General features: G+C 37.5%; 1 protein-coding gene across 1 annotated transcript; it reads left to right on the top strand.

The window, feature by feature from the left end:
• Positions 1-6,512: 6,512 nt before the first annotated feature.
• prdm14 (PR domain containing 14) lies at positions 6,513-13,648 on the top strand. Its single transcript, XM_053612241.1, has 9 exons — positions 6,513-7,425; positions 8,122-8,169; positions 8,346-8,506; positions 8,657-8,918; positions 9,108-9,110; positions 9,281-9,483; positions 10,713-10,814; positions 12,122-12,341; positions 13,401-13,648. Exons 1-9 carry the CDS (start codon positions 6,966-6,968, stop codon positions 13,562-13,564), a joined length of 1,623 nt encoding a protein of 540 aa, XP_053468216.1. The 5' UTR covers positions 6,513-6,965; the 3' UTR covers positions 13,565-13,648.
• Positions 13,649-27,144: the final 13,496 nt, after the last annotated feature.

The following is a 27,144-nucleotide window of genomic DNA, read 5'->3' as shown; positions in this document are numbered from 1 at the left end:
AGTCCATATATGGAAATAAGAGCATCTCTGAGTTGGTGTGTTTAAAGCTATTTGATAGGAATTTCCATATATGGAAGTCAAACAGAGGAAAAGTGTTAGCTGAGATAACCTGATAGGATTTGAAGTCATATTCATTATTGTTCATGATAATCACTGTACATGCTAGCCACACAGCTAAATGTGTATAATATACTTTGAGATACTAGTCAACTAGCTAACATGAATTCGACATGGATTTTTTGGTCCAGGTTATAAATGTTTGTCATATACACTGATGTGCCAGCCAGCTAGCTAGCATGGACTAACCCGAAACGCTTTTTGACTACTTTTGAAGATCTGGTGCTAATCAGAAATGACCTTTCGATTCGATATCTTTCATATTATGGGCTCAAAGACACACCCGCCAGTCTTCATGTGCCAATAATCAGTAATACAATATTTTGTGATATTTATTTAGCACCATATTTGTAAAATAGAGCCTTCAGAATATCCCCTGGTACTCTACATTGCATTTGGGTGTAAGCAGTGGTTTTGGGGAGATAAAGCCTGTCCCTTTCAACTGCACCATAAAGACAGCTGTCTTATAAGGTCCTTTGATTTCGACATGGTTTTAGGCATCCTTCTCAGGGAAAGGGAGTCCCATGAATCTGTTTAACGTGAAAGTTTGAGCAACATGTCAGTACCAGTGCGGATCTCTGGTCGTCGTTAAAGTTGTGCATAAGTCGGCCATTTACTATTTTATTTTCTCAACAGAGGTCTCACTTTTCCATTCCTTTTACACACACTACTCCTTTATGGTTGACACTTTCGAATCCCATTTGGACATCACTCTGTTTGGAAGTCCAGCGCTGTTGTCCTGGAGGGACACTTGGTTGGGAGTAGCCACTTCTCGAATCCAAAGATAGTCGCCATTTCAAATGGGTATAAGCCATGAGCTGGAGGCGCTGTGGGGTTTTCTAAAGCGTTTTTATGAGCCACTTTACATCGATACCTGTAGTTTCTCTGTTGTGAGTGTCATTGTGCTCTGTAGTCAGCCAATAGCATAGTGCTAACTGCAGGAAGCTAAGATGCTAAACGCTATATGTTGCCTTAGACCTTAATGTTGCATAAGAAGAGCTTTGTGTTACATCTGTACAGTCAGTCACAATATGAGCTCACCACCGTTCCCAATCACTTTACTCACTGTGCCTTTCCTTGTCGCTGGGGTGGTATCTTTTACCTTGAGAAAGTGTACCTTTAAGTGTACACTATATACCCTTTGATGGATAGATCCAGGTAAAAGATCCATATTAAAGGTACAAAAGATAAGGGTTCCACCCCAGCAGCACAGAAAGCACTCTAGTGACTAGGCTCTCTCTCTCTCTCTCTCTCTCTCTCTATCTCTCTCTCTCTCTCTCTCTCTCTCTCTCTCTCTCTCTCATCCATTTTTGTTTTTTTGTTTTTTGTGATCAGCTGTGGGTTTATTATTATTTGTACAGTTCTGATTTCATCCATTCAGTCATGATGATGATTATGATGATGATGATTATGATAATGCAACGGGAAATCGAAGCAATAGCCTATGTAATTTATGGACCTTCTGCAGTAAAACCGACAGTGTTGCGCGTTATGAAATGTATTATTATTATTATTATTATTATTATTATTGTTGTTGTTGTTGTTTTTTTGTTTTGTTTTTTTTTGTGTCCGTGCACATTGAGAGCTCATCTGTTCACGCGCCTCGGTATTTCTGATATTTAGTGTGTGAGCGTTTTATGCAAAACTTTAAAAAAGGTTATGCAAGTTGGCAAACTAACGCGGCTTCGCGGATGCTGTTTGATGTTTGGAAATAATAATAAATTACTGTTGTAAATAAAGAATTCTGTTTAAAAACCAAAGTGTCTCGTTGAGTGATTTCCTGAGTGTTCAGTGTGTGGGCGGCGCGTGCGCTTTCTAGTGACACTGGAGGCGCGCGCATGAGCTGAGGAGTTGTAGAAGCAGTAATAATAATAATAATAATAATAATAATAATAATAGGCTTGGTAAAATCTGCTGTAGCTGTTTTTCCAGGTTTTGTTTTTTTTTTTTTTTAGTCGCAGAAATTTTTAAAACATCGGTAGTATAATTTAAATAAATAATTACAAAAAAAATATTTTTAAACTATGATGTATTAGATCATCTTTTCATTAACAATTTAGACATTGCATTCTATGTCTTATTCATCTTAATGCTGTTTAATTTGGCTACATTTTATTTCTTAACATCATGTTTGTATTCTCCATAATATTTTTGTGGAAAATATTTCTTACTTTTTTTCCTCCTGAAGCTTTTGGGCAGTCTATTAAATTTAGTTTTTGAAGTTTATTTCTAGTTTTTATTATTATTATTATTATTATTATTATTATTATCGTTTGTTTGTTTGTTTGTTTGTTTTGTTTTTTAATATTTACATTTTTCGACCTTGCTGCCCAATGAAACTCCGACCATCAGTAGCCTACAACAAATAAAAACGTTTGAAAAGTAATTTCACACCCAGGTTGGAATGATGCACTGCAGTCAAACAGGACTCGCTTTAGTTACACTGACAGTTTATAGTAGGCTTACTAAATGAGCTGTAGCAGCAGGGAAACATTGCTGTATCTTCTCTAGGGAATTTATAAACTTAAAGCTAAACTGGTCAGCCCTGGACCTATGGACCTACGATGACGTCTCTTTATGGGCCAGTTTAAGACCAGTCTCAGACCACACTGGACCACTCAGGGATCTCAATGTCAATCATCTCAAATCTGTCGGTGCTTCTTGGGCATAAATATTATAATAATAATAATAATAATAATAGTGAGGAGGAGGGGGATTCTCACAAGGACAGCTGTGGGAGGTTGGTAAGAGCTGTTTTTTTTTCTGATGTATTATATCCAGTAACACACACGTGAGGAAGTAAGATACTTTATTAATATATGTATACATGTAGTCTATATAACACAACGAAATTTATTGTGGCAACTCTCAGAAAGCGACAAAGGACACTTAAACATTACACTTAAAATGAAAGAGATTCAGAATGGTGAACTATGAATAAGTAAAAAGACGTAATAGCCTACACTGTAAAATATAAATATATATATGAGTATATTGTTGAAATGTAGGCTATATGTTGCGCTGATATAAAACCATTGTTAATACTTGGCAGCATGTACTGTAGTGCATTTATGTTTTTTACAACAACAGGGGTTATAAGACTGATTTAAAGTAGTCCTCAGTCCTTAACAGCCATATTGTTTGAAATGCATTTCTTTGCAGCAATTTTGCGACAAAATAAATACAGGATACAAACACTACTGAGATGATGCTTCAGGTTTGGTCATGCCTACAGCACTACTGATGAGGCAGCTGGTGTGTCCTGCATCCTGCTATTGCTCCGGAGACTGTACAGACCATCATCTCCTCTGTTTTAAGCTCCTGCTGTGTAAGGGAGTGTAAATCATGCATATTAACTTGACTGCATCAAATTCGGACCTTTTCATGAACCTGCCCTGTGCTCGTCATGAGCTCAAATTAATTAAGGATTTTATACAAATATATATATATATATATATATATATATATATATATATATATATATATATATATATACACACATTTGGCTGACAGCTTTCTGACATACTTTTACTAGTTTTAGTAGTCCATGTTTTATCACATAGAGGACTATAAATAAACCCACATTAATATGTGGGTTTATTTATTAGTATAAATGCGGGTTAATTAATAATTCAGCATCAGAATAAGAAGTAAGTTATATAATACTCAGTTCAGCATTTTTTTTACTGTATATGTAATTCACCCTGTGGCATAACTGCACTATTCTCTTATATAAACAATAAATGTTAACAAAAATCTGACAATAGTCTGAGGTGGTGTGTGTGTGTGTGTGTGTGTGTGTGTGTGTGTGTGTGTGTGTGTGTGTGTGTGTGTGTGTGTGTGTGTGGTTATTGTAATGAGGCAGCGGTAGTTAACACATTAGAGAAGTCGCTGTTGCATAAGAAAGAGTCTTAGAGAAGGAAGAAGGGGGAATCAGGACTGAGGGTTAAATCCCCCTGGAGGGAGGGGAGGATGAGAGAGAGAGAGAGAGAGAGAGACTTCCCTTCTTTCCTCCTCATGTTTCCAGTCCAGCATCCCAGCTTCAACTGGCCCACATCGCTCTCTCGCTCGCTCTCTCTCTCTCTCTCTCTCTCTCTCTCTCTCGCACACAAACACACACTTTACATTTTTTGTTGTTGTTCTTTTTCGTATCCGAGAGGAATGTGACCCTGATTTCCCTCGATCTGCTTCAAAAGCTGTCCTTCCGGTGAGTGATTTACACTTCTTCACTTTAACCTGTATTGCAGCTACTGGAACTACTAGTTTATCTTGCCACAGGCGGACAGGCACGCGCCGATAATCTGTTATATGCTCCGATATACCGTGATAATGATCGCGCATCCTTCATTAAAGTATCTAGGCAAAGGACAGTGATAAAGTGTGTTCTATTTAATGGCAACCTTTTGAAACGTGGTACAGAATGAGAACACGCGAATGGGCTACAGGGGCATTTTTATTTATAATATCGTGATAATGTCGTAAACCGTTAGATATTTACATAGTCCATAAAAGTCGATTGGGGAATGTATGCACATGCACGTGCTGCAGTTACCAATCTACAAATACAGCTGATTAGTATTTATTAATTGGGAAGGTTAATCTAGTGGGTTAACTCCGCGCGCGCGCGCGCGTGTGTGTGTGTGTGTGTTCACCCGCAGTAATGAGTAAGGCTCAGGAAGTTTATGGAGCATGACACCTCCTTTAATGCTGCTAAAAGAGTGAGGCGCTTCATTAATGCTGACCCTCATGACCTTGATTGGTTTCGCCTTCTGCACATTTTACTGCATTTTAATGTCCTTTATTAGCAGTAATATTTGTGTAGATTTCATTATGTCATTTGTCAATCTAACCCTAAAAAAACTTTCACTGAGGTGTAAATCTTAAAGTGTTATCTTAAAGATAAAGGTGCCATAGAAATGTCTCTAGAGCATTATCACAGAAAAAAAAAAAAAAAACCAAAAAAACAGTTTTTGCTTTGCTAAAGAATTTCTTGCTTTGACTCGAACCATATTTGTTTGAGCTACAATGAACTGAAGCATCACTTCCCACCACAACGAGCCTTAATACATAATCGAAATATTTACAGTGGGAAATAAATCTTGAGTAAAAAAAAAAAAAAACATTTGAGAACCATCCAGAAAAAAAACATTGCTTGAATGTTACTAAAATGTTCGTTTTTTGTACGTTTATTAATTTAAGCACCTTTTTCTTACTTCTATTCGCCACTTTAGCTTGTTGTTTAATTGTTGCATCTTCTCTGTCCTATTATTGGAATTGTACGCATTTTTAAATGAATGAGCAGTAATAAGAATAAGAAATAATAAGAATAAGAATTGAATGAATTTTCTTTATCAGTGATCGGCTAGTTCTTAATCTATTTGAGGTTCTGTAGCCTAAAAATCCCGGTGAAGGTCTGGACTCAAAATGAATAATGAGAAATCGGATACATAATGATTATTATTATTATTATTATTATTATTATTATTATTATTATTATTATTGCAGCTTAGACAGGAAAAGAACATAAGAGGAAATAATAAAATATGGCAAAACACGACTTATGACTTTAAAGTAAGGAATTTTCTCTAAGTGCAGCATGGGACCTGTTAGCATTTTATTAATGAAAACACAACAAGGAATGAAATGATGTAATTTTTTTTTTCTGATTTGTTGGTAATTGTGCGTGTACAAATGCAGGGGAATAAATTAGTATCGAAAATTCACTCAGTACAACAACATGATGCTTTCTCACGAGCTGTTCTTACATAACAAAACTTTTACTATGTGTCAAACTGTACTCCCCCATCCCCAACCCCTCCCCCGTGTATTATGTTTTTGATTATTGTTTTCCTAAAAAAATTAACAAATAAAAAAAAAACATGCCCATGGCTAAGGCAGTTCGGCTTCAGGTGCAGATTACAGTCTCAGTGCACAACGCCATCGATTCAGATCCATCAGTTTACTCCACTGTCTCATTTCCTCTGCTTTATCTCAGCTGTTGAAAAAAAAAATCTTTTCGTTTTCGTTTAATTTGTATAATTTTCGTTCTAAACAACATGATGAAATATATGTAGGAATAATCCATTGTACATATTCTCTACAGAAAATGATAAAGTTATACTTGCGGTCATAAGGGTTGTTTGGATTATTAAGAGCTCTTCGCGTCTTAACAGGTTTCTACTTGGAGTCCTTTCTGAAAAGGAAAAACCAAAGAATTTTATATGTAATAAGAGTACATATAGACTTCATAAAAACAGCATTATTTAGACCAAGTGCGTTTAAGATATTTTCATCTCTCTTATCTGTTTTAAAATTCAGTAATAATCCTTCTGTTACGTTTCTACTGTTTTATTAGGCTATATATCATTTCCATTTTTATTTTTTTAAATTTACATTCTACTATTTATTGATTTTACATTGTTCACTGATTAAATAGAAAAATAATTATAGCACTTAGATCGTTTAGTAAATGGAAACTTTAGTCCATAATAAACATTTAATTAAGAATTTTCCTAAATAATTATAATCTAGTTATCACTAGATAACGTACAATGTCGATGGATGATGATGATGATGATGATTCATTTTTTTAAGTCATTTCTAAAAACTAGGCTATTATTATTATTATTATTATTATTATTATTATTATTATTATTATTATTATTATTGTTGTTGTTGTTGAGGTTTTTTTGTTTGTTTTTTTAATTGAAGATAAATTAATGTCGTAAAATGTTCTGGACGAGTGCACGACCCATCATTACAATGCATTAAATGTCAAACTTTTCCCCCACAGGGTTCAGTAGGAAGCCTGAATCTGCATCTCATCTCGCCATCATCTCGTGTGCCTTATGTCTGCTGCGGTGATGGCCACCTCCGGTTCTTGCATGAACCTGCTAAGGAGAAACCCCACCTTCCAGCCTCTTCATCCTCTCCATTCTGCTCTTCACCCTCCTCTCCATCCTCCTCTTCACCCTCTCGGGTCAGACACACATTCTTTCCTGAGCCAGCAGTCTTCCATCCTCCATGAGCAAATTTTCAACCTTCCGTATTTCAACATAATCCAACCGAATCTCACACACAGACCTCAGCACACACCGGGCTCTCTGTCAGGCTTCTGCAGCCCTGCCTCATCCTCCTCTTCCTCTCCAAACAAAGACGCCTTCATGCACCCTCAGATGATAGAGGAATCGAAGCGCACTTTTAGTTTCACCCAGGAGGATTTGTTCACTGTGCTCTATGGATACAGTAAAGACCAGCAGCAGGGGGTCGGACACGCCATCTCAGGACTACTGCTACCTAATGATCCAGGTATTATGATTCTAATTCATTTAATAATAATAATAATAATAATAATAATAATAATAATAATAATAATAATTATTATTATTATTATTATTGTTATTATTATTATTATTATTAACAATACATAAAATAATCATTTAACATAAGTATTTAAAATACATTTAAATATTAATTAAAATATAAAATAATTAAATAATTAATCTTCTCTAACAATTTAGGTGTTACTTCTTCTTGTATATTGGTCACAGTTTAATTATATATTATTGTTATTATGTTACTTCATACTTCACTTTATATTACTTTATATATATATATATATATATATATATATATATATATATATATATATATATATATAATCAGTTTATTAACAAATAAAAACAATTGTGTAATTATTTAGGTACTAAAAGACAGGGAAAAAAACATAAGAGGAAAATAATTTATTATTATTATTTTATTATTATTATTTTATTTGAGCTCCCGTTACCTAGTCACCCAATTTAGTAGCCTATTAGATACATTTTAAGAAATAATTAAACTTGTTTTTGTTTTTTTTATCAAAACATTAGTAGTCATTAGTCAATAATGTCCGCGGCTTATTTCTGTATTTAAACGGATAAAAGCGTCTCGCGCTTTCGTGCTCTTCCCGGTATCAGTGCGTTCTTTAACACCGAGTCTCCATCCGATGTGCTTCAGTTTCAGACCTGCTGCCAGCCAACATCGACACAGAAAGCCTCGATCTGCCTCAAGGTGTGTGTTTTTATTCTCTTGTGTATCACGTGACCTATTTCCCCCCATTTTAAAGATTTAATTACAATGCATTATTCTTCTATTTCAATTTTAAGCGAATGGACGAAAATGTTCAAGTGACAAAGAGTGAAGATGAAAAGTAAAGGAGTGTGTCTGTGTGTGTGTTTTTTTTTCAGGTCTGTGTGTGCTCCGGTGCTCGTGCGCCGGTGTTCCCCACTGCGGGGTTTTTGCCGCGCGCAACTCCATACCCAAAGGCACGCGCTTCGGGCCGTACCTCGGGAAAGCGGTGAACACAAGCGAGATCAAAACACACCACGACAACACACTTATGTGGGAGGTTAGAACAATAATAATAATAATAATAATAATAATAATAATAATTATTATTATTATTATTATTATTAGGTTACTTAACGTAATCAATTAGAGTGTTAGAGTGTATAGTAAATAATGCTGTAATGTAATGTAAAGTAATATAATGTTGCAGATCTTTGAGAAGGGCCGATTGAGTCACTTTGTGGACGGCGGCGCGCGCGGCAGTTGGATGTCGCTGGTGCAGTGCGCGCGCTTCCCGGAGGAGCAGAACGTGGTGGCGGTGCAACGCGCGGGCCGTATTTACTACGAGACGTGCCGAGAGGTGCGCCCCCTGCAGGAGCTGCTGGTGTGGTACGGAGACACCTACACCCTGTACATGGGCATCCCCATGTGCCTCAGAGAAGAGGGGGAAGAAGAGGAAGAACAGGACGGAGGTGAGGACGAGAGCAAATAAATAAATGAACAAACACAAATAAACAGAACGTCAAGAAGGAAAGGATCGAGTGAAGAGGTAAGGGGGGAAAAAAAAAGCATGGAATAAACAGAATAATAAAAATGGCCTATATGGAATAAAGAATAACTAAAAAGTAGGGGGTATTAGGAAAGGGAGTAGATGAGGAAAGAAGGTAGGTCGAAAGGTATTAGGCGAGGACAGAAAGAAAGAAAGGAAGAAAGAAAAAAAATAATTAATAGAAAATATACAGGGTATGTAAGAGCGCATAGATTAAAAGCAGAGGGTAGTATGAAATGTATCGAGTGAATTTGTGTGTGTGTGTGTGTGTGTGTGTGTGTGTAGACTCGGCTGAGGGCTATAAATGTGATCGATGCGGAAAGGTCTTCGCTTACCGATACTACAGAGATAAACACCTGAAGTACACGCGCTGTGTGGATCAGGGAGACCGGAAGTTCCCTTGTCATCTCTGTAACAGATCGTTCGAGAAGAGAGACCGACTGCGCATCCACATCCTGCACGTGCACGAGAAACACCGACCGCATAAGGTTATTCAACCTTATATTCCGTTTATTCGACGAAAGTACTCTTTGTTTTTACGTAAATAGGTACAATAGACAAAATAATGGGATATCTGTTTACTTTAAGAGTTGTAAAAAAAAAGAAAAAAAAGAAAAAAAAGAAAGAATAATAATAATAAAGGAAAAAGGGGAATTCCTCAGAAATTCTAGGGCAGGATTACGTCAGAGGTCACGGTTCATAAGAATGACGTTCTAACCCCGGCTCTCACCCTAAACATAAGCGTTTAGGGCTCGGTTTTCCAGAAGCATCGTAAAGTTAAGATCATTACTGAACGATAGAGTTTGAGATGCGATGCTACTGGAAAACAAATAATACAAATAATGTAAAACAACAGTAGTATAGGAATACAGAAGTATAACAGAAATAGGCTATAAGAATAAAAAAGTATTCAGATAAATGCAGATAAACAGAATGATGCAATTATACATGTGCATGATCATATTTGAAGTATACATCTATATAATATTTTTTAGTGCAAAAGTGATGCTGGATCAAAAATATTGGTGAGGTCCAATTTGTCATAGTTAATATACGGTAATATTGAGTATGCACCTATAGGCTATTAATTGCCTATTTTTTTATTGAGTTAAATATCTTGGTTTAAATAGTTACTCGTTGATTTCAGCCTCCAGAAATAGGAAATTTCACAATATCTTTCAACTTTTTTTTTGTTGTAATATTGCTTAAAAATTAATTTGTACTCGTTTTAATGGTGAAAATTGACTTCATTATATATGAGTTATATATAATGAATTATAAATGAGTAGATAGTATTCGGCTAGAGGTCCAATTCTAGTCCAATTTATTTTGTCGACTTATTGAAACTGAGCATTTTATCAGCCTCAAAACTGAACACATAGCCTACAGCAGTGGTTTTCAAAGTGGGGGCCGCCAGGGGGCGCCCCGGGGGCCTCAACAATTTGACGTGAAAAATAAATTCTCACTCTCAGACAACCACACACACACACACACTCAATCAATTCCTAATGTTCAGAAGTCTGTATTTTTAATGTGTTTTAAAGACATCTTGCAAAAAGGGGGCCTCGGGTCAAATGTAATGCCATTTGGGGGGCCTTGCCCTGGAAAAGTTTGGGAACCCCTGGCCTACAGTATATGTATGTTCAGATATCAGAACAGGTTAATGTTTCCTGCTGTAACACTCATGCTTTCCCTCTTGTCTTGTCTCTTTTTGCAGTGCTCTGTGTGCGGCAAAAGTTTCTCCCAGTCCTCGAGCCTCAACAAGCACATGCGCGTGCACTCCGGAGAGCGACCTTACAAATGTGTCTACTGCAACAAGGTGAGGGAGAAAAGGAAAAAAAAAAAAAAAGAAACCCTGCGGATTTTCAGCCGATTTCATGGTGTCTTTAACGCGAGTGTGTGCTCATTGTGCACACTTACATGCTAATTAATGCCAGATGCACAACCGAGTCCTATTGTTTACTAGGATTATACGCCTTTAATTTATGACTCGCGCGCATGAACAACAGTTTTCCTGCCCCGTCTTATAACAACACAAAAGAGGGACTTACAGACTCCTGACACGGGTGTGAGTGTCAACCGTGATAAGGAAATCTTATCTTATTTTACAAAGCTATTGTTATTAGAAATAACAACATTTATTTTTACTACTATTAATAATAATAACAACAACAACAATTTTAAAAAATCTTGTCATGCATTATGACATCATTAAGGACCATTATTTAGGATATAGCTGTTGTACTCCATTGAACTGACCATGAACTTTTCAGATTGTTCCGCCCACTTTCAGCTGTTGGTCATTTACAAAAGGGCAACAGTGAAGTGTTTTGTTGTCGTCTGAAGTTTGTTTCTTTAGTATTGCTCTACAGCTACAAGGCTACTGTAGCTAAAAAGTAAGGGACGCTTATATTCCAGTTTATCAGAAAAAAAAAAATGAACGCAATTTTTTTTTCAAATCATTTTTCGAGAAATATTGTTTCATTTTTCAAACTTTAATAAATGCATAGTGATGTCATTGTGATCAAGTATCTATTGTGATAGATAGATAGATAGATAGACAGACAACTTTATTGTCATTGCACAGTACAGGTACTCTAAATGCAGTTTAGCATCTACTAGAAGTGCAAATAGTATCATTGTGCAAATTCCTAACAAAGTCCAGGTTGAATTCCAAAAAAAAATGTCAAATGTAAATATAAACAGAATGCAGTGATTATGAGATTTTATGAAATCTCATAAACCCATATGTTATTCACAATAGAACATAGAAAACATAGAACATAGAAATATAGGTCTTATTTGACCCTAACCTTAACCCTAACCCTAACCCTGTGTAGTCACCTGTAGTCCTGTGTCGTTTTATGCAGCACCGTGGTACTGGAGGAACGGTGTTTCATTTCACTGTGTACTGTACCAGCTGTATATGGTTGAAATGAAAGTAAAGCCACTTACCCTCTCTGCTCCAGGGGCGCTGTATTATGGCTGACCCTGTGCTCTGACCCCAGCTTCCTAACATGCTGGGGTACGCAAATAAAAGAATTTCACTGTGCTGTAATGTATGTGACCAATAAAGACTCATTATCATTATCATTATATATAGTGTTTTAATGGTTGTCGTTGCAGGCGTTCACTGCCTCCAGCATCCTCCGCACACACATCAGGCAGCACTCAGGTGAAAGGCCATTTAAGTGCAAACACTGTGGGAAAGCCTTCGCCTCTCATGCGGCCCATGACAGCCACGTACGCCGAAGCCACGCCAAAGACAAACCGGTGGCGTGTGATCTCTGCGGCAGCACGTTTGATCAAGCAGAGGAGCTTAAAGTGCACATGAAGATCCACAAGAGTGAGTTCATACTTCGCACCTGCTCTCGCAGTAAAGAAATGTAGAAATGAAAGTTAATCCTTGGATACTTGGATTCAACTTGGAGTTTGCTCACATAACATAATGTGTCTTTGCATTAACTCCCTAATAGTGTTTGCATATATGTAGACTGCTGATATAGCCTGTGTTACTAGTGTAATTTCATATATTATCTTAATGTTGAGGGGGGCACGGTGGCTTAGTGATTAGCATATTTGCCTCGCACGCCAGGGTTGGGGGTTAAGTTCCCACCTCCGCCCTGTGTGCGGAGCCTGCATGTTCTCCCTGTGCTTCCATTGGTTTCCTCCGGGTAGTCTGGTTTCCCCCCCTAGTCCAAAGACATGCACTGTAGGCTGATTGGCATCTCTAACTTGTCCATAGTATGAGTGTGTGTGTTATTGTGTCCTGCGATGTATTGGCACCCCATCCAGATTGGCCCCTGCCTTGTGCCTGAGACTCCAAGCTCTCTGGAACCCTGTGTAGAATAAGCGGTACTGAAAATGGATGGATGGATGGATGTTTCTACTGTTTTGCTCTTATCCATTTAAATAAGATGTATGTGTACATTTTACTTGCATAATGACCTCAAGTGGTTACTTTGAAATAAATCCAAAATTTGCACGTGTTTATCGTCTTTATTAGTATCAGACAGAAGTTCTGTGACGCCACTGTGGTGGGAAGTTTGGCTCCACATCAATTATTTACATGTTTTACATCCGCAGTGCATCTTTACATCCTGTGTACATTTATGACAGACGTTTATCTTGTTGAGAAAGGTTTTCAAGCGGCAGCAAAGATGTTTATTTTTGTAAGAAAGCTTTTCACTCTGCAAACTTTTGATTTTTATTTTTACTTGACATTTATTTATCTATTTATTCTAAAAAGGATTTCCACTCCATATTATTTATTGTTCGATTGATTGACAACGATTGGCTATCGTTTTCTTAGTTTTATATATTGTACTATACAATTGTATATATTATAGATAATAGTTTTTTTTCTTAATATTTATACTGAAACATTATCATGTATTGTCCACAGAGCGCCCGCTCATGCAATCCCCGGCTCGTCCTTCCTCTCCTGGAAAACACCCGGAAGATCAGAACGGCCCTTTAAACCCTGAATGTGCCGGAGTGCAGCGGGACATCACCACAAGTTTCCCGCCTTTTCCAGGAATCGTCTCCAGTTACAGACCATGGAATTAACTTACAAACCATTGTGACTCCATCCTAAACTGCGCACTAACATATTACACAGCATGGCTGTGATCCAGTTCAAGACACAGGTCTTAGCCCAGGCTGGACATTACTGGTGTGTTCAAAATAGTACACTAGCCTAACTTAGCAGCAGGTGTAATAGGCTAAGCTATGTTGCAACTTAAATGCAATGTGCTTGGATCTCCAGGATCCAACGTTCTGGAGCCCAATAACAAAAACCACCTGGGCAGAGTTTTCATTCCCTGAACAGAGCTGAACAGTAAGGGGTCTGGAAGTAAATAGAGCATTTGTGATGGCTGTAATAAATTCGATGTTTGGTGATAAAGCTAAGCTAGACACTACTAAGTACAGGTTTTTTTGTGTATGTGTGTGTATATATATATTGTGATTAATTGCCAAAGTCCCTCTGAAGTACCTATCAATCAGAAATGTATCGCAAGCATGGAATTTGCGCCAGACAGGACCATCCACTTTTTCAACGGCCTCGTTTCCAGAAGCACAATAAGTACAACATAGTTTGCTAAGCTTATACATTAGCAGGTGAATTATGTTAAAATAGGTGGCACTGTCATGCAGCATGTAACATTGCCAGTCCTGAGCCCACGCTACAGTCTGTGTGGAGTTTCACATGTTCTTCCCATGTCAGCATGGCTTTCCTCCAGGTTTATCAGTTTCCTCATACGCCCTAAAACTATGTTGGTAGGTGAATTGGCTATGCTAAATTGCGCCTAGGTGCAAATGTGTGTGCACGGTGCCTTGTGATGGAATAGAGTATTCCCGCCTCACTTTCCACATTCCAGAGATAGATCCAGCTCGACTCTGACCAGGATAAAGATGAGTGAATGAACTGAATGAATGAATTACAAAATACTTTATAAAGGATTGCTAATCCTTAAAAGCACACTGGAGACTAGAGACTAGAGAAAATACACCATAGCATCATGGGATCAGTAGCTCATTCCACTGGAAAAGATATTCGTGATGCAGTGATGTACCTCAATGGAAGAAACTTCCAGAACCAAGGCCTGTTCAGCTCTATTAGCCTACTGCTAATCAACGTTCAGTCTTTCTTGAGTTCATCCTTTTCTGTTCTATTTAATACACATGTAAGTAGCTTATATTTAACATTATAATTTCCTCTTGTGGTTTTTATTGTGATTTAATGTGTCTTAATTTATTTGTGTATGTTTTTAACAACTTTTTTTGTTTCTAACTAAATTGTGATGTTGCGCTGTAAACTTATTATTATTATTGTTATTATTATTATTGTTATTATTATTATTATTAGTTTTTAAGTCATTGTTAAACTAACTAATCATGTTGCTATTGCAATTGTCTTTTTTTGTGATTCTATCCATATAATGTACAGCTATAAGCTAAACATGGCATTGTAGCACTATAAACAACAAACGTACAGAATGAATGATGAGTAATCTCGTAAATTCAGTAAAAAATTGTTTTACACATTCCATGTGGTGTTTTTATTTGTCTGAATCGACGTGATGCAATATGTTAATAAATGTTGATAACTGGATCGTTTTACATACTTTTCATAGTTGTTGTTGTTGTTTTAAATATAGAGCGGAATGATATATCGACTCAATAGTACACATGAGCGTATGTGTGTGTGTGTGTGTGTGTTTTACTAAGTGATGGTTAGTGGTGGGATAGGAGGGGCACGAACCTCCCCCAGCAGCAAATTAATGACAATAGACTGCTGAGATGAGGTGTGTGTAGTGAAGACATGAGAAAACAAAAGCGACCTTTCTGACATCTGCCGCCCAATTTGTGTGTGTGTGTGTGTGTGTGTGTGTGTGTGTAATAGGAAAGAGAGAAAGAGAAGCACTCTGACTAATTACATTGTACTTCATCAGTGCTTATGTGCTTATGTCACCCTTTGACCTTACAGTCATCAGCCACACAAACACTAACAAGGAATGTGGACTAACTACAGTCAGATAACATTACCTGGGTCGAATAAACCATTTTTTCCTACACTTTAATACTGGCTACAGATGTTGTAGCCGTGTCTGAGCTATCTTTGCTATTTGACAGCCTAAATTTTTGTAGTATAACTCTGAAAGCAGGGTATAAAATTGTTTTTCATTTACAGTGAGATTCAGAGACCTTCTTCATGAGAATTGGGGTTGATATTTAGTACCAAAAAGCATAGTGTTACAATCTTCGTTTCCAATCAATTTTTTTGTGAATGGTTACGGAGGCACTGGGGGCAAAAACGTACAGTCTGCAAACACCACAATGATGACAGATGATCATTTCAGAGACTGGAGCTCTTTTATGCCAAAATGAAAGAAATGATGTACAGATTATTCAACCCCCATTGCAAATCAGGTTAATTGTTAAATTTTACAGAATTTTTGTCAAATTATTGTCAAATTTTTCAGCTGTTTGCAATGAACAAATCAAACAAAAGCAGGTGAAATAGTTCAACACAAGGAATCCTTCAAGTGGTTTCCCCAAATTCAACTGAAAATGTCTTCTCCAGGTTCATTATTATTCAACTCCCTGAATAGAACCCATGACAACAGCAAAAATATGCAAAACAGGTGTTGTCTCAAGCAAGATGTGCTTGAATCAAGGGCTTCATTAGTTGCACCAGGTGTGCTTAAGCTGGAACACATGAAATAACAGGCTAGGGGTAGAAAATGTACGAAATACCTGGACGGGGCGGAAAAAGGAAGCTATCTACAGCTGCAAGCAGATTTCTGAGAAGACAGGTTGTGAAAAACCCTCGAGTGACTGCAAAAGACCTGCAGCAAGACTTGGTGGCAACAGGCACTGAGGTTTCAGTGAGCACTGTAAGGCACGTACTAAACGCAGAAGGTTTCCATGACAGAACTCCAAGACGTACACCACTACTGATGCAAAAGCACAAGAAAAGTCAGCTCCAAATCATATAAATAAGCCACAGAAATTTTGGGATTCAGTTCTGTGGAGCGATGAAACAAAACTGGAACTTTTCTGCACGATGGATCCGCGGTATGTGGGGAGGAAGAAGAATGAAGAATGAACACTCTGTCTACAGTCAGGCATGGTGGTGGCTCGGTGATGCTCTGGGGCTGCTTTGCATCCTCTGGCACTGGAAATATGCAGCATGTGGAAGGCGAGATGGATTCATTGAAGTTTCAGGAAACCCTAAGAGAAAACATCATGCCCTCTGTGAGGAAGCTGAAGCCTGGGAGTCATTGGACCTTCCAACCGGACAATGAGCCCATGCATACCTCAAATTCCATCAAGGCTTGGTTGTAGAAGAAGTCCTGGAAGATTCTACAGGGCCATCACAGTCTCCTGACTTGAACCCCATAGAAAATCTCTGGTGGGATTAGAAAAAGACGGTCGCAGCATGCAAACCCAAGAATATTACTAAACTTGAGGCCATTGCTCATGACGAATGAGCTAAGATTCCTCAGGAACGCTACCAGAAGCTGGTGTCTGGCTATACATCTCATGTGCAGCAGGTCATAACAGCAGAAAGGTGCTCTACTAAGTACTAAAAATGCTTGCCATGAAGGGTTTGAATCACTTTGAAACTGGAGAAGTCGTTATAAGTTGCATTTTCAGTTGAATTTTGGAAAACCACTTGAAACATTCGTTGTGTTGAACTATTTCAATTGCTCTTGTTCGATTTGTTCGTTGCAAACAGCTGAAAGTCTGTCAATTTTGATAATAAACCTGATTTGCAATGGGGGTTGAATCCTTTTGATTGCAACTGTACAACTCTACTGATAGTACAACATGTAATAATAAAATCACCTTCTTTTTGTATTTTAAACACAACAGCAAAAACAGCAGGGAGACGTTCAAGCAATGCTGAGAGAACAACACAGCTGAAATGTTAGCCACAGAATTGCTAGATACAGTTACCACAGGCTATCGCTAGCTATTTATAAAAGGTAGAACATATTAGACAGTTATTGGCAGATACCCATTTTTCCCCTACTGACAAAAACATTAGAAGCCATTACAGAAATTCGAATGGTTTCCACTACAAATGCCATTAAAATCCATTAACAAATCTAGTGTGTTTTGGGCCATATTTTATTAGGATTTAATGGCCTGTATTGGTTTCCACTAGACATATAGTACTGTGCAAAAGTTTTAGGCACCCTATTTTTTTGCACAAACTTTGTTATAGAGTTTTTATTTTATGACTTCTACATTATCGAGTCAGTACAAAAAAAAACATTTTAGATTACCAAACATTAGTTTTCTAGCACAAAGTTAAATGTAACAGAGAAAACAATGTAATGTAACATGAGAAAACACTTTTTCAGACAAAAAACACATTGAACGCTGCTGGATTTCGCTGCAAAATAAGAAGTAAGTGCAACAGTCAAAGTCTCCAGAAGAACTGTGTCTGGTTCTGGAAGCTCCTCAATAAAACTTACAGCTCATTTCCTTATTGAACTGCACAAAGTGTACTGGAGACTACTATTTTTTTATTTATTTATGTTTTTGTCACACCAGATATTTACTTTTTTCATTTACTACTGTTAACTACTGTTTATGGTATTTCTTTTTAAATGTAGAAACAATTCATTTCATTATTTTTGAAGGCATCTTTGCTCTACAGCATTTCTTTGCATGTACTTTTGCACAGTAGTGTAAACATGTCACCAATAGAACCCAACACATTACCAGTAGAGACCGACAAGGACCATTATAGGTTTCATTACAACCAACACAATTCCCAATATAAACATTAAAACCATTAGAATTGCTACAATTGTTTCTATTGTTTTTTTTCAGCAGGGTTATCTTTTAACTTTTGTCCCACTTTCTATTAACTGACCAAAAAATCTATATTTGACTAAATGTATCCAAATATAAACATGTATAAAAATACACTTAAACACACATTACAGCCTGGTGTGATTAATGGTACTAAATTCACAACTCAGTTTGACATGTCTGTCTGTCTGTCTCTCTCTCTCTCTCTCTCTGAATTTTATATGCTTGTTTATAGGCATTGATTGAACCTCCTAAGCTATTAAACTTTGCCCCATTCACCACTGGAGATCTATAATTCATTTTCATCTCTCTGCTAATCTGATATTACTGATTCCTCCTCTGAGGCGTGGATATGGATTACCATGCTCAATGTTGACCTCCAAGTAATAATTATTTCTAAATACGAACTGTAGGAATGTAAATAAAGATTGTAGTGCTTATGGAAGTCAGAAATATGATAATAATGTGGTATAGGTGCGGCTATACCAGGCAAAATGTGTACTACACTCTCAGAAAATAAAGGTTCAATCTAGAATCCTAAATGCTTCTTTAAATTCTTGCTGACTTTCTGTAGTGACTTGCATAAGTATTCACCCCCTTGAACTGAAGGGGACTTAACTGGGATGGGAAGGGGTGAATACATCCTGTATGCGAAGCACTGTACCATATGTAAGACCCTACAGAGTCTTTTTCATGTAGAACCACTATAGCAAACTAAGAACCCTTAGCAAACAACCCTTGAGGAACCACGTTTTCTAAAAATCAAAAGTCTGTGCAGTGTTGCATTGTATTAGAAATGAAGTAATGTGACACACAACAAAACCAAATGTAAATGGAATGAGTGTTCCCCTTTAGCACAAATTTGTAGATTTGTAGAAGCTATGAGCAAATATACAGTCCCCTCCAAAATTACTGGAACAGCAACGTCAATGAAATGCTTTTTGCTGTAAATCAAAGACATTTGGGTTTGAGATCAAAAGATGGACATGAGATAAGAGTTTAGGATTTCAGCTTTTATTTATTGGCAGTTATATCTAGAAGTGTTAAACACCATAAAAGATAGAACCTTTTGTATCAGACCACCCATTTTTTAGGTGAGCAAAAGTATAGGAACAGATAAGACTTGAAGTAAATTAAAGTAAATAACACTTAATATTTAGTTGCATATCCCTTACTTGCAATAACTACATCAAGCCTCTGACTCACTGACATCACCAGATTGTTGGTTTCTTCTTTTGTGATGCTTTTCCAGGTTTTTATCATAGCCTCTTTCAGTTGCTGTTTGTTTCGGGGGGTTTCTCGCTTCAGTTTCCTCTTCAGGAGGTGAAATGCTGCTCAGGTGGGTTAAAGTCTGGTGATCGACTTGGCCAGTCTAAAACCTTCCCCTTTTTCCTCCTGATAAAGTCCTTTGTTGAGTCGGCAGTGTGTTCTGGATCATCGTCTTGCTGCATGATGAAGTTTCTCCCGATTAATTTAATGCATTTCTCTGTAAATTTGCAGACAAAATGTTCCTGTAAACTTCTGAAGTCATTCTGCTGCTAGCATCATGAGTTGCATCATCAATAAAGATTAGTGAGTCTGTTCCAGAAGCAGCCATGCAAACCCAAGCCATGACACTACCTCCACCATGTTTTTCATATGAGCTTGTATGTTTTGGATCATGAGCAGATCCTTTCTTTCTTCACACAGTGGCCTTTCCATCAGTTTGGGAGAGGTTAATTTTGGTTCCAGAACTGTTATGGCTCATCCCTGTATTTCTTTGTGAATTCCAATCGCCCTAACTTTACATATCAGTTGGACCTGGTACTTCTTTTTAAACAAAAAAAAGAGAGAGAAGCAAAGTAAGCCAGGCCCTTACTGCATAGAAGATCCACCATCTCTCTCTCTCTCTCTCTCTCTCTCTCTCACACACACACACACACACACATGCCTACCTGTCAGTTCCTATTTCAGCTGCCCCTCCAGTCACTACAATTAGCGTTATTGATTCTCTAATAGCATGAGCACACAACACAGGACTGGTCTCAAACCAGCCTCGGGCTCTTAGCTGAGTGCAACCATAAATGCAGCTTTAAAGTGACTCACACACTCTGAACAGATTGGAAAAGAAGTGCACACTGGTTGGTTGTCCATGGTCGATACTTAGTTTGCTTTTCAATTTCACAGCAACAGTAAAATATTATAATAAAATCGCCACATCTCACTGATGATCAATCCTATGAAAATGGAGCCCCAAAATCCTGATAGTAAGTGTGTGTTCCGGTGGGAGTGGACATAAGAGGATGGTGGCAATGGGACACCTCATTATGTTTTATGCTTAGATTTGTTTTTAACACTTTTATTGTATGTAGATACTCACAGGCTCAGTGAATAAATAAGATTAGAGAAATTGAACCAAACATATGCGCTGAAGTTCAAATCATTTCTGGTTTTACTCTTGGATTCTGGTTTTGTACGCATAAAATCAAATAAGTAGAACTTTGGTAAAAATGAGTGGAAAAACTTTGGACATTTGCAATTTTCGATGAGGTTGAAATTGACTAGAGGAGGTACAATGCATAACATTTATAAAGTGTTATGAAGGATATTGTGTTTTTGTCTTGTTTTAGTGTTTATTAGTGTGGTTTGCTTTTATATGGGAATACTGCTCTGAAACTAAAACCATGGAGTAATGTAAGTATATGATCTGCTTTCATTTGTTGAATTTGCGACATGTTCAATTCGATTTTATTTGTATAGCGCTTTTAACAATGGACATTATCTGAAAGCAGCTTTACAGAAATATATAAACACAGTATAAAGGTTTTAAATGTGTGAATTTATCACTATTGAGCAAGCCGGTGGTGACGGTGGCGATGACGAAGAAACCTCGAGAGGAACCGGACTCAGAAGGGAACCCATCCTCATCTGGGTAACAACGGATAGTATGAAAGTAAAATAAAGTTCATTATGGTTTTCATATGAAGTCTGTGTGGTGAACTAGTCCACTGTTCACTAAAGGAGACCTGAGTGCAAAATTGTATGTGGTAATTGCAGTCCCAAAGCCATAGTAGCAACCGTAGTCCCAGCAACCACAGCGAGAATGTCCATGTGGAATTGAGGACCAAAACCATTTCCATGTTACTTCAAGTGGTACCATCCTGAGCAATCGCCACGCTGCACTGCTTGAGGTCGTCCTCAGTGGCAGAATGTAGCCTCCAGTTGATGAGAGATCCATCCAGAGGTAGGGCATCAGGATGGATCAGGCAGGTCCGAAGAGTAGAAAGGGTCAGGATCAGTGGCATCTCCATTAAATTATGTGTGGCTTGGCAATGTTACATAATATTATTGGTTATGTTCATGTGAATGGCCACGTAGTCAAAAATCATTGTACTTTTGATGAATTATTATGGGGAAAATATGCAGCCGGGTGCAAAAGTCTCAGTCCAATGCTTCTATTTGTGTTCTTTTCTAAATGACATTTTTCAAACTAAAAACTATGGTATGCACTCCACAAGTTGTGTAAAACCTGAGGATCCATAACCCATCATATGCATCGGGGTGTCATTTAAACACGCGCTTCAAAGTAAGTCATCATGGCTGATATCACAAATTTGCGTACATTTAAACAGTGAGCTAGGAATAGTGAGGGATCACGAATAGTAAATACTCGAAAATATTGAATATTTCCTTTTTTTGTTTAAAATTTCTTAGGATTCTAAAAAGAAAAACTCCGATCGTCAGTGTGGTCTCTGACTTTTGGTCCGCATTTGTATGTGACACGAACTAACCTGCTAAATTATTAAATATGATTTCTTTTTTTTTTTAAATATTAAAATAAATCAAATAAATTCCAGATCAGCTTGCTGACATGTTGAGTCTGTGCTGTGACGCTGCTGCTGATTTCCACTGGGACAGTAGAGATAATCCTCAAGAAAAAGAAGGGAAAAAAAGGCCTGAATGTGGCTCACCGGATGAAAGGCAGATCAAACACAGTAAAGCTGCTCCACATTGGCTAAAAAAGACAGAGAAGGACAGTGAGACACAGAGAGTCCAGATGACAGTAGCAGCAGGGCAGATGGACAGATGCTTGTCTGAAGCTTCAGTAAACCTTTACTGAGGGTCGGTCTCTCGGGACAACACACACATACACACACATACACACACACACTCCTTTTATTTTGCGTTCTACTATCCAGCTCCAAGGTTCTTCGATGCCAAAAAAAAAAAAGACATAAAATTTCTCTCATTGCTGAATGCCTTGATTAATTAATAAGACTTATTGAGGACTGTACTGGAATGTCATAGATAATTCAATTCAATTAAGGTTTATTTGTATAGTGCCTTTAACAATCGTCAAATTGCAGCTTTACAGAAATGTATAAATTCAGGATGTAAACTTGTAAATTTATAAATGCATAAGTTTATCCCTAATGAGCAAAACAGAGGTGACATTGGCAAAGAAAAACTCCCTGAGATGACATGAGGAAGAAACCTTGAGAGGAACCAGACTCAAAGGGGAATCCATCCTTATCTGGTTGACAGTAGATAGTGCGTATATAAATAATCCCCTTCTATAATTGTGTACTACATGGTCAAAAAATGCAATTGTGTAACCAGGGAATTCATTAATGTATAATGATCGTTCACTGATTAAAACATGCATGCTGTAGAACAGAATATAATTTTATTCTATGTAACTGCTGTATTGCTGTTGTACTGGTAATTGTAAAGTGGGCACAGTGGTAACTAGCTATCTAGCTAGTTTATTTTTTCATAACTATGAGTGACAAGCAGTATTAGTGGGGTGAAGTTTGGTGTGATTGCTCCTTAATAATCAGGGGCTCTTCTTTCTTTTAAGAAAGATGAAATCCCATTCCATGCTATTGTTTTCTATTGGCTCATATTTCCAAGATTTGTAAATTTACAAGATATATGATAGGTGAAACAAATGTGCTATTATAGCTCAATAATACATACAATTTGCGACTTGTGTAGTTTTTACGCTTAGGAATGATCTAGAAAGTGTAACGATCATCTGGTATACACTGCCAAAAATAATCCTAGGGTTACACTGTTTACCAAAAGCTATTCATTTAATAGTCATTTTCAAAATGACTGTTAGCTTGAAATTAAATAAGCTAGACAGCTTTAAAACTGGGGGGATGTCACTGGAGTCAATCTTTTTAGCGCTACATAGAATGTCGCTAGCTAGCAATCTGGTCATAAATCTAGGTATTAAATATAGCTAGCTGACTTCCATTGCACCAATGAGTTGTCAGGAGTTGACTAAGTAAACATATATCGCTAAATAGCTAGGTAGCTAGCTAGATAGGTAAGAGCGTATCTATATTCCCAGGATCCTATGTTCCCCAGATTTATATGGCACATAATGAACACATGGTGATTTAAAGTTAGAGTTAGGCTTCAGCATGAGTGAGACCTGGGACATGTTCATACTTTTTTTTGTTCCTTTTATGAATGTTTACTGTGTTTTATAGCCTACGGTATGGGATTCCTTCAGTTTACTGTATACATTTCACTGCTGTGGGTGTACGGTTGCTTAGTGGTTAGCACATACGCCTCAGAACATGGTCACCCTAATGTTACTCTGAGAGGCTAATCATTTCCTAGCTAACCTTGAGAGTTCACTGACACAATACTAGCAATATACTATACCACACCAGCCCTATAAACACACTTTGACAAGATACAATTTTATAAGATACTGTAATAGAGGACATTGCTAATTGTTAGCAAGAGGAAGGAATTAATGTTTAAATTGCGATGTTTTTGGATTCAAGCGGCCTGAAAAGGTTTTTTTTTGTTTTGTTTGTTTGTTTTTTAGATATTAATTAAGTGTTGAAGAAAAAGGTTTTATTTTTTTTACAGGAATCAGTGTGAACAGAGTTTACATTTTGAAACAGAACACTGTTAGCACGTTTGAATCGAGCATTGTCATTCATGACATGCGAAAGAGCTCTCAGCGCGCGTGCTGAACACAATGAGCTCGGCCGTGTGAGTGTGTGTGTGCGTGTTTTGCTTTTGTCTCTGTTTCACAGTTATTCCACTACAGTAAAACAGAGCAGCAGGAGAGCCGAGAGAAGCAGAGAAGAGAAAGAATGAAAGAAAAGAGAGAGTGGTAGTTAGAGACAGAACCACACTGCTGGAGGTCCTGTGGTGTTGCCACTTGTGGTGTGGTCACACACTCATCCTCACACACACTCCTTTCTGATGGTCCATGTCCATATGAATTGCATGACTGGTCCCCTTTTGACAGAGTTTGAGCTCCTGGGGTTATAGCGATTGATTTAGTGCGGAGGAGAGTGTTCTTTCAGTACCACACACACACACACACACACACACACACACACACACCTATCAGAGAGACACAGTTCTAGAGACAGTAAAGTACTAAATAAGACATTTCAATTGACTCTATTACATTCCATCCATCCATCCATCCATCTTCTATACCGCTTATCCTTTTCAGGGTCACGGGGAAACCTGGAGCGTATCCCAGGGAATATGGGGCACAAGGCGGGGTACACCCTGGACAGGGTGCCAGTCCATCGCTGTGCACAATCACATACACATTCACACACCCATTCATACACTATGGACACTTTAGACATGCCAATCAGCCTACCACACATGTCTTTGGACTGGGGGAGGAAACCGGAGTACCCGGAGGAAACCCCCGCAGCACAGGGAGAACCTCTATTACATTATAGTGTGTAATTATGTGATAAATCTCATTATGATAATCGTCAACAATTGAGATGTTTATTTAACATTTGTGTCCAGTGTCAGCGCTTTGTAACAGTCATACAGTTGCCCTGAATAATCTATTTCACATAACAGATCTTTACATATAGTAGACAAGACACAATACTAACTGAATTTACACAAATGTACCAGTTGAAAAGTTTACACACGCTCGATTCTTAATCCCATGTGTCGTTACCTGGATGATCAACGACGTTGGATGTGTCTGTGTTTTGTTGAGAGTTCTACATGAGTCCCTTGTTTGTCCTGAGCAGTTAAACTGCCCACTGTTCTTCAGAAAAAATCCTCCAGGTCCTGCACATTATTTGCTTTTCTAACATCTTCTGTATATTTGACCCCTTTCCAACAGCGGTAATATGATGCTGAGATCCATCTGAGGGACTCGTACACAACTATTAGAAAAAGGTGCACACATTCACTGATGCTCAAGAAGGCAACATGATACATTAAGGGGGGTGTAAACTTTTGAACAGGATGATTGTTGTAAATTGTTATTGTAAATTGTAATGGCTGGTGAGGGAATGACTGTTTATAGCAGTTATAAAGCGATAAAAGAGACTGACTTGTTTCGTGGATAAATAGCATTATGTCATTCTTTAATAAATAAAAAATTAGAATCATTGGCAAATCTCTGTGGTATAAGATGAATAATACACTTATGTCGTCATGCTGTTATAGGAAAGTAATCAACTCCAGGGTTTAAAAGATGATGTTCTGGTTGTTTTGAGTGTTCGTTTAAAATTGTTTGGACATTTCCATCGGTTGTACATTGTATTTGCACTGTTGTACAATTCGTTTATTTTCATTATCTTTGAGATGATGAGGTATTTTGAAATGTGTTGTGATTATATTGCTATAAAATCTAAAAGAGATGGTTTGAAGCAATGGGACAGAACATCACTAATTCGAAAACAGAAAACAGGAGTGGGTTCTGGTGTTTTGCTTTTTTAATTCCTTCATTGTCTCATAGTTTTTCCATGTGACTTCTGTACAAGCAAAAAAAAAAAAAAAAAAAAATAGTATGCACTCACAGGATTGGACTCAGATGGAAATAGTATGGAATAAGGCACACACACACATACACACAGATCTCCCAGTCACACTCATTACTCGTGTGTGTGTGTGTGCGTGCGTGCTGTAGCTAATGAGCATTCAGCTTTTTAGCTCCTAGCCTCACTGGTGCTTTGAATTATACTGAGCGCTGTCATGTGACTTAAATTCAGCTCTAGCACAATCAGATTTTTTACATTTTAAATATATTTTTATATACATTTTCAATTATTTATACACAAGGGGAAAGGTCAAGTTCTAATTTCAACTGGTGCAGAAATATAGAGAAAGTTATCAAGAATGAGAGATAAAATAAATAAATAAATAAATAAAGAGATACATAAGGTTTATAGCTAGGTCCATGATTAAGCAATATACACGCTCCACTGAGAAATCACTTATTACAAATTAGCAAATTAATCACAGCTCAACTCTAACTCTAGTCAGTCCAACCCAAAGGCTAGTCCAACCCTAACCCCGGCTTATCTCCATAGCTCGACCCTAACGCTTGTGGAAATATTACCTTAGTCCAACCCTAACAACAGCTCATCTCCATAGCACAACCCAAAATCTAGCCTTACTCTACCCATGTTCTTACTACCCAAAATAAAATCTTTTCTTCGTCGCCATTCTTTTACGAAGACCAGCAAAAGTGTCTCTCTAGGTCAACATTGTCACACATTTGTCCATTATGGGGACATTTAGTCCTCACAATAATGCGCTACACTGTACTGGGTCATTACCTGAAAACTGCAGCTAAACTGTGACATGAGGGTCAAATTCCAGAAAAAAAGTCATTTTGAAGAACTCTCCCACCCTTACGCTGACATTACCATCAGAAATAATGGCTCGAAAGATATGGGTCAAAAGATAACATCTCCACTCAAACATGAGTTATGAGGCATCACATTTATCGCGTTGCGCACGTAACAAGGACACAAAAACAACAATGAATTTATCAGTAAAACTTTGATCTGAAGAAGAGGAAAACATTTGAC

The sequence above is a fragment of the Ictalurus furcatus genome, chromosome 23 (assembly GCF_023375685.1).
Source record: "Ictalurus furcatus strain D&B chromosome 23, Billie_1.0, whole genome shotgun sequence".
In the NCBI taxonomy this organism is placed as follows: domain Eukaryota; kingdom Metazoa; phylum Chordata; class Actinopteri; order Siluriformes; family Ictaluridae; genus Ictalurus; species Ictalurus furcatus.
Note: the sequence above shows the minus strand (reverse complement) of the source record. Positions and strands in the feature narration are given on the sequence as shown.

Bases quoted from the DNA above. Each gene is read 5' to 3' on its own strand.
- prdm14 (XM_053612241.1), top strand. From the start codon at position 6,966: ATGTCTGCTGCGGTGATGGCCACCTCCGGTTCTTGCATGAACCTGCTA. The intron at 8,507-8,656 runs GTTAGAACAATA...ATAATGTTGCAG, and splicing joins ACAACACACTTATGTGGGAG to ATCTTTGAGAAGGGCCGATT. The intron at 12,342-13,400 runs GTGAGTTCATAC...TATTGTCCACAG, and splicing joins GCACATGAAGATCCACAAGA to AGCGCCCGCTCATGCAATCC.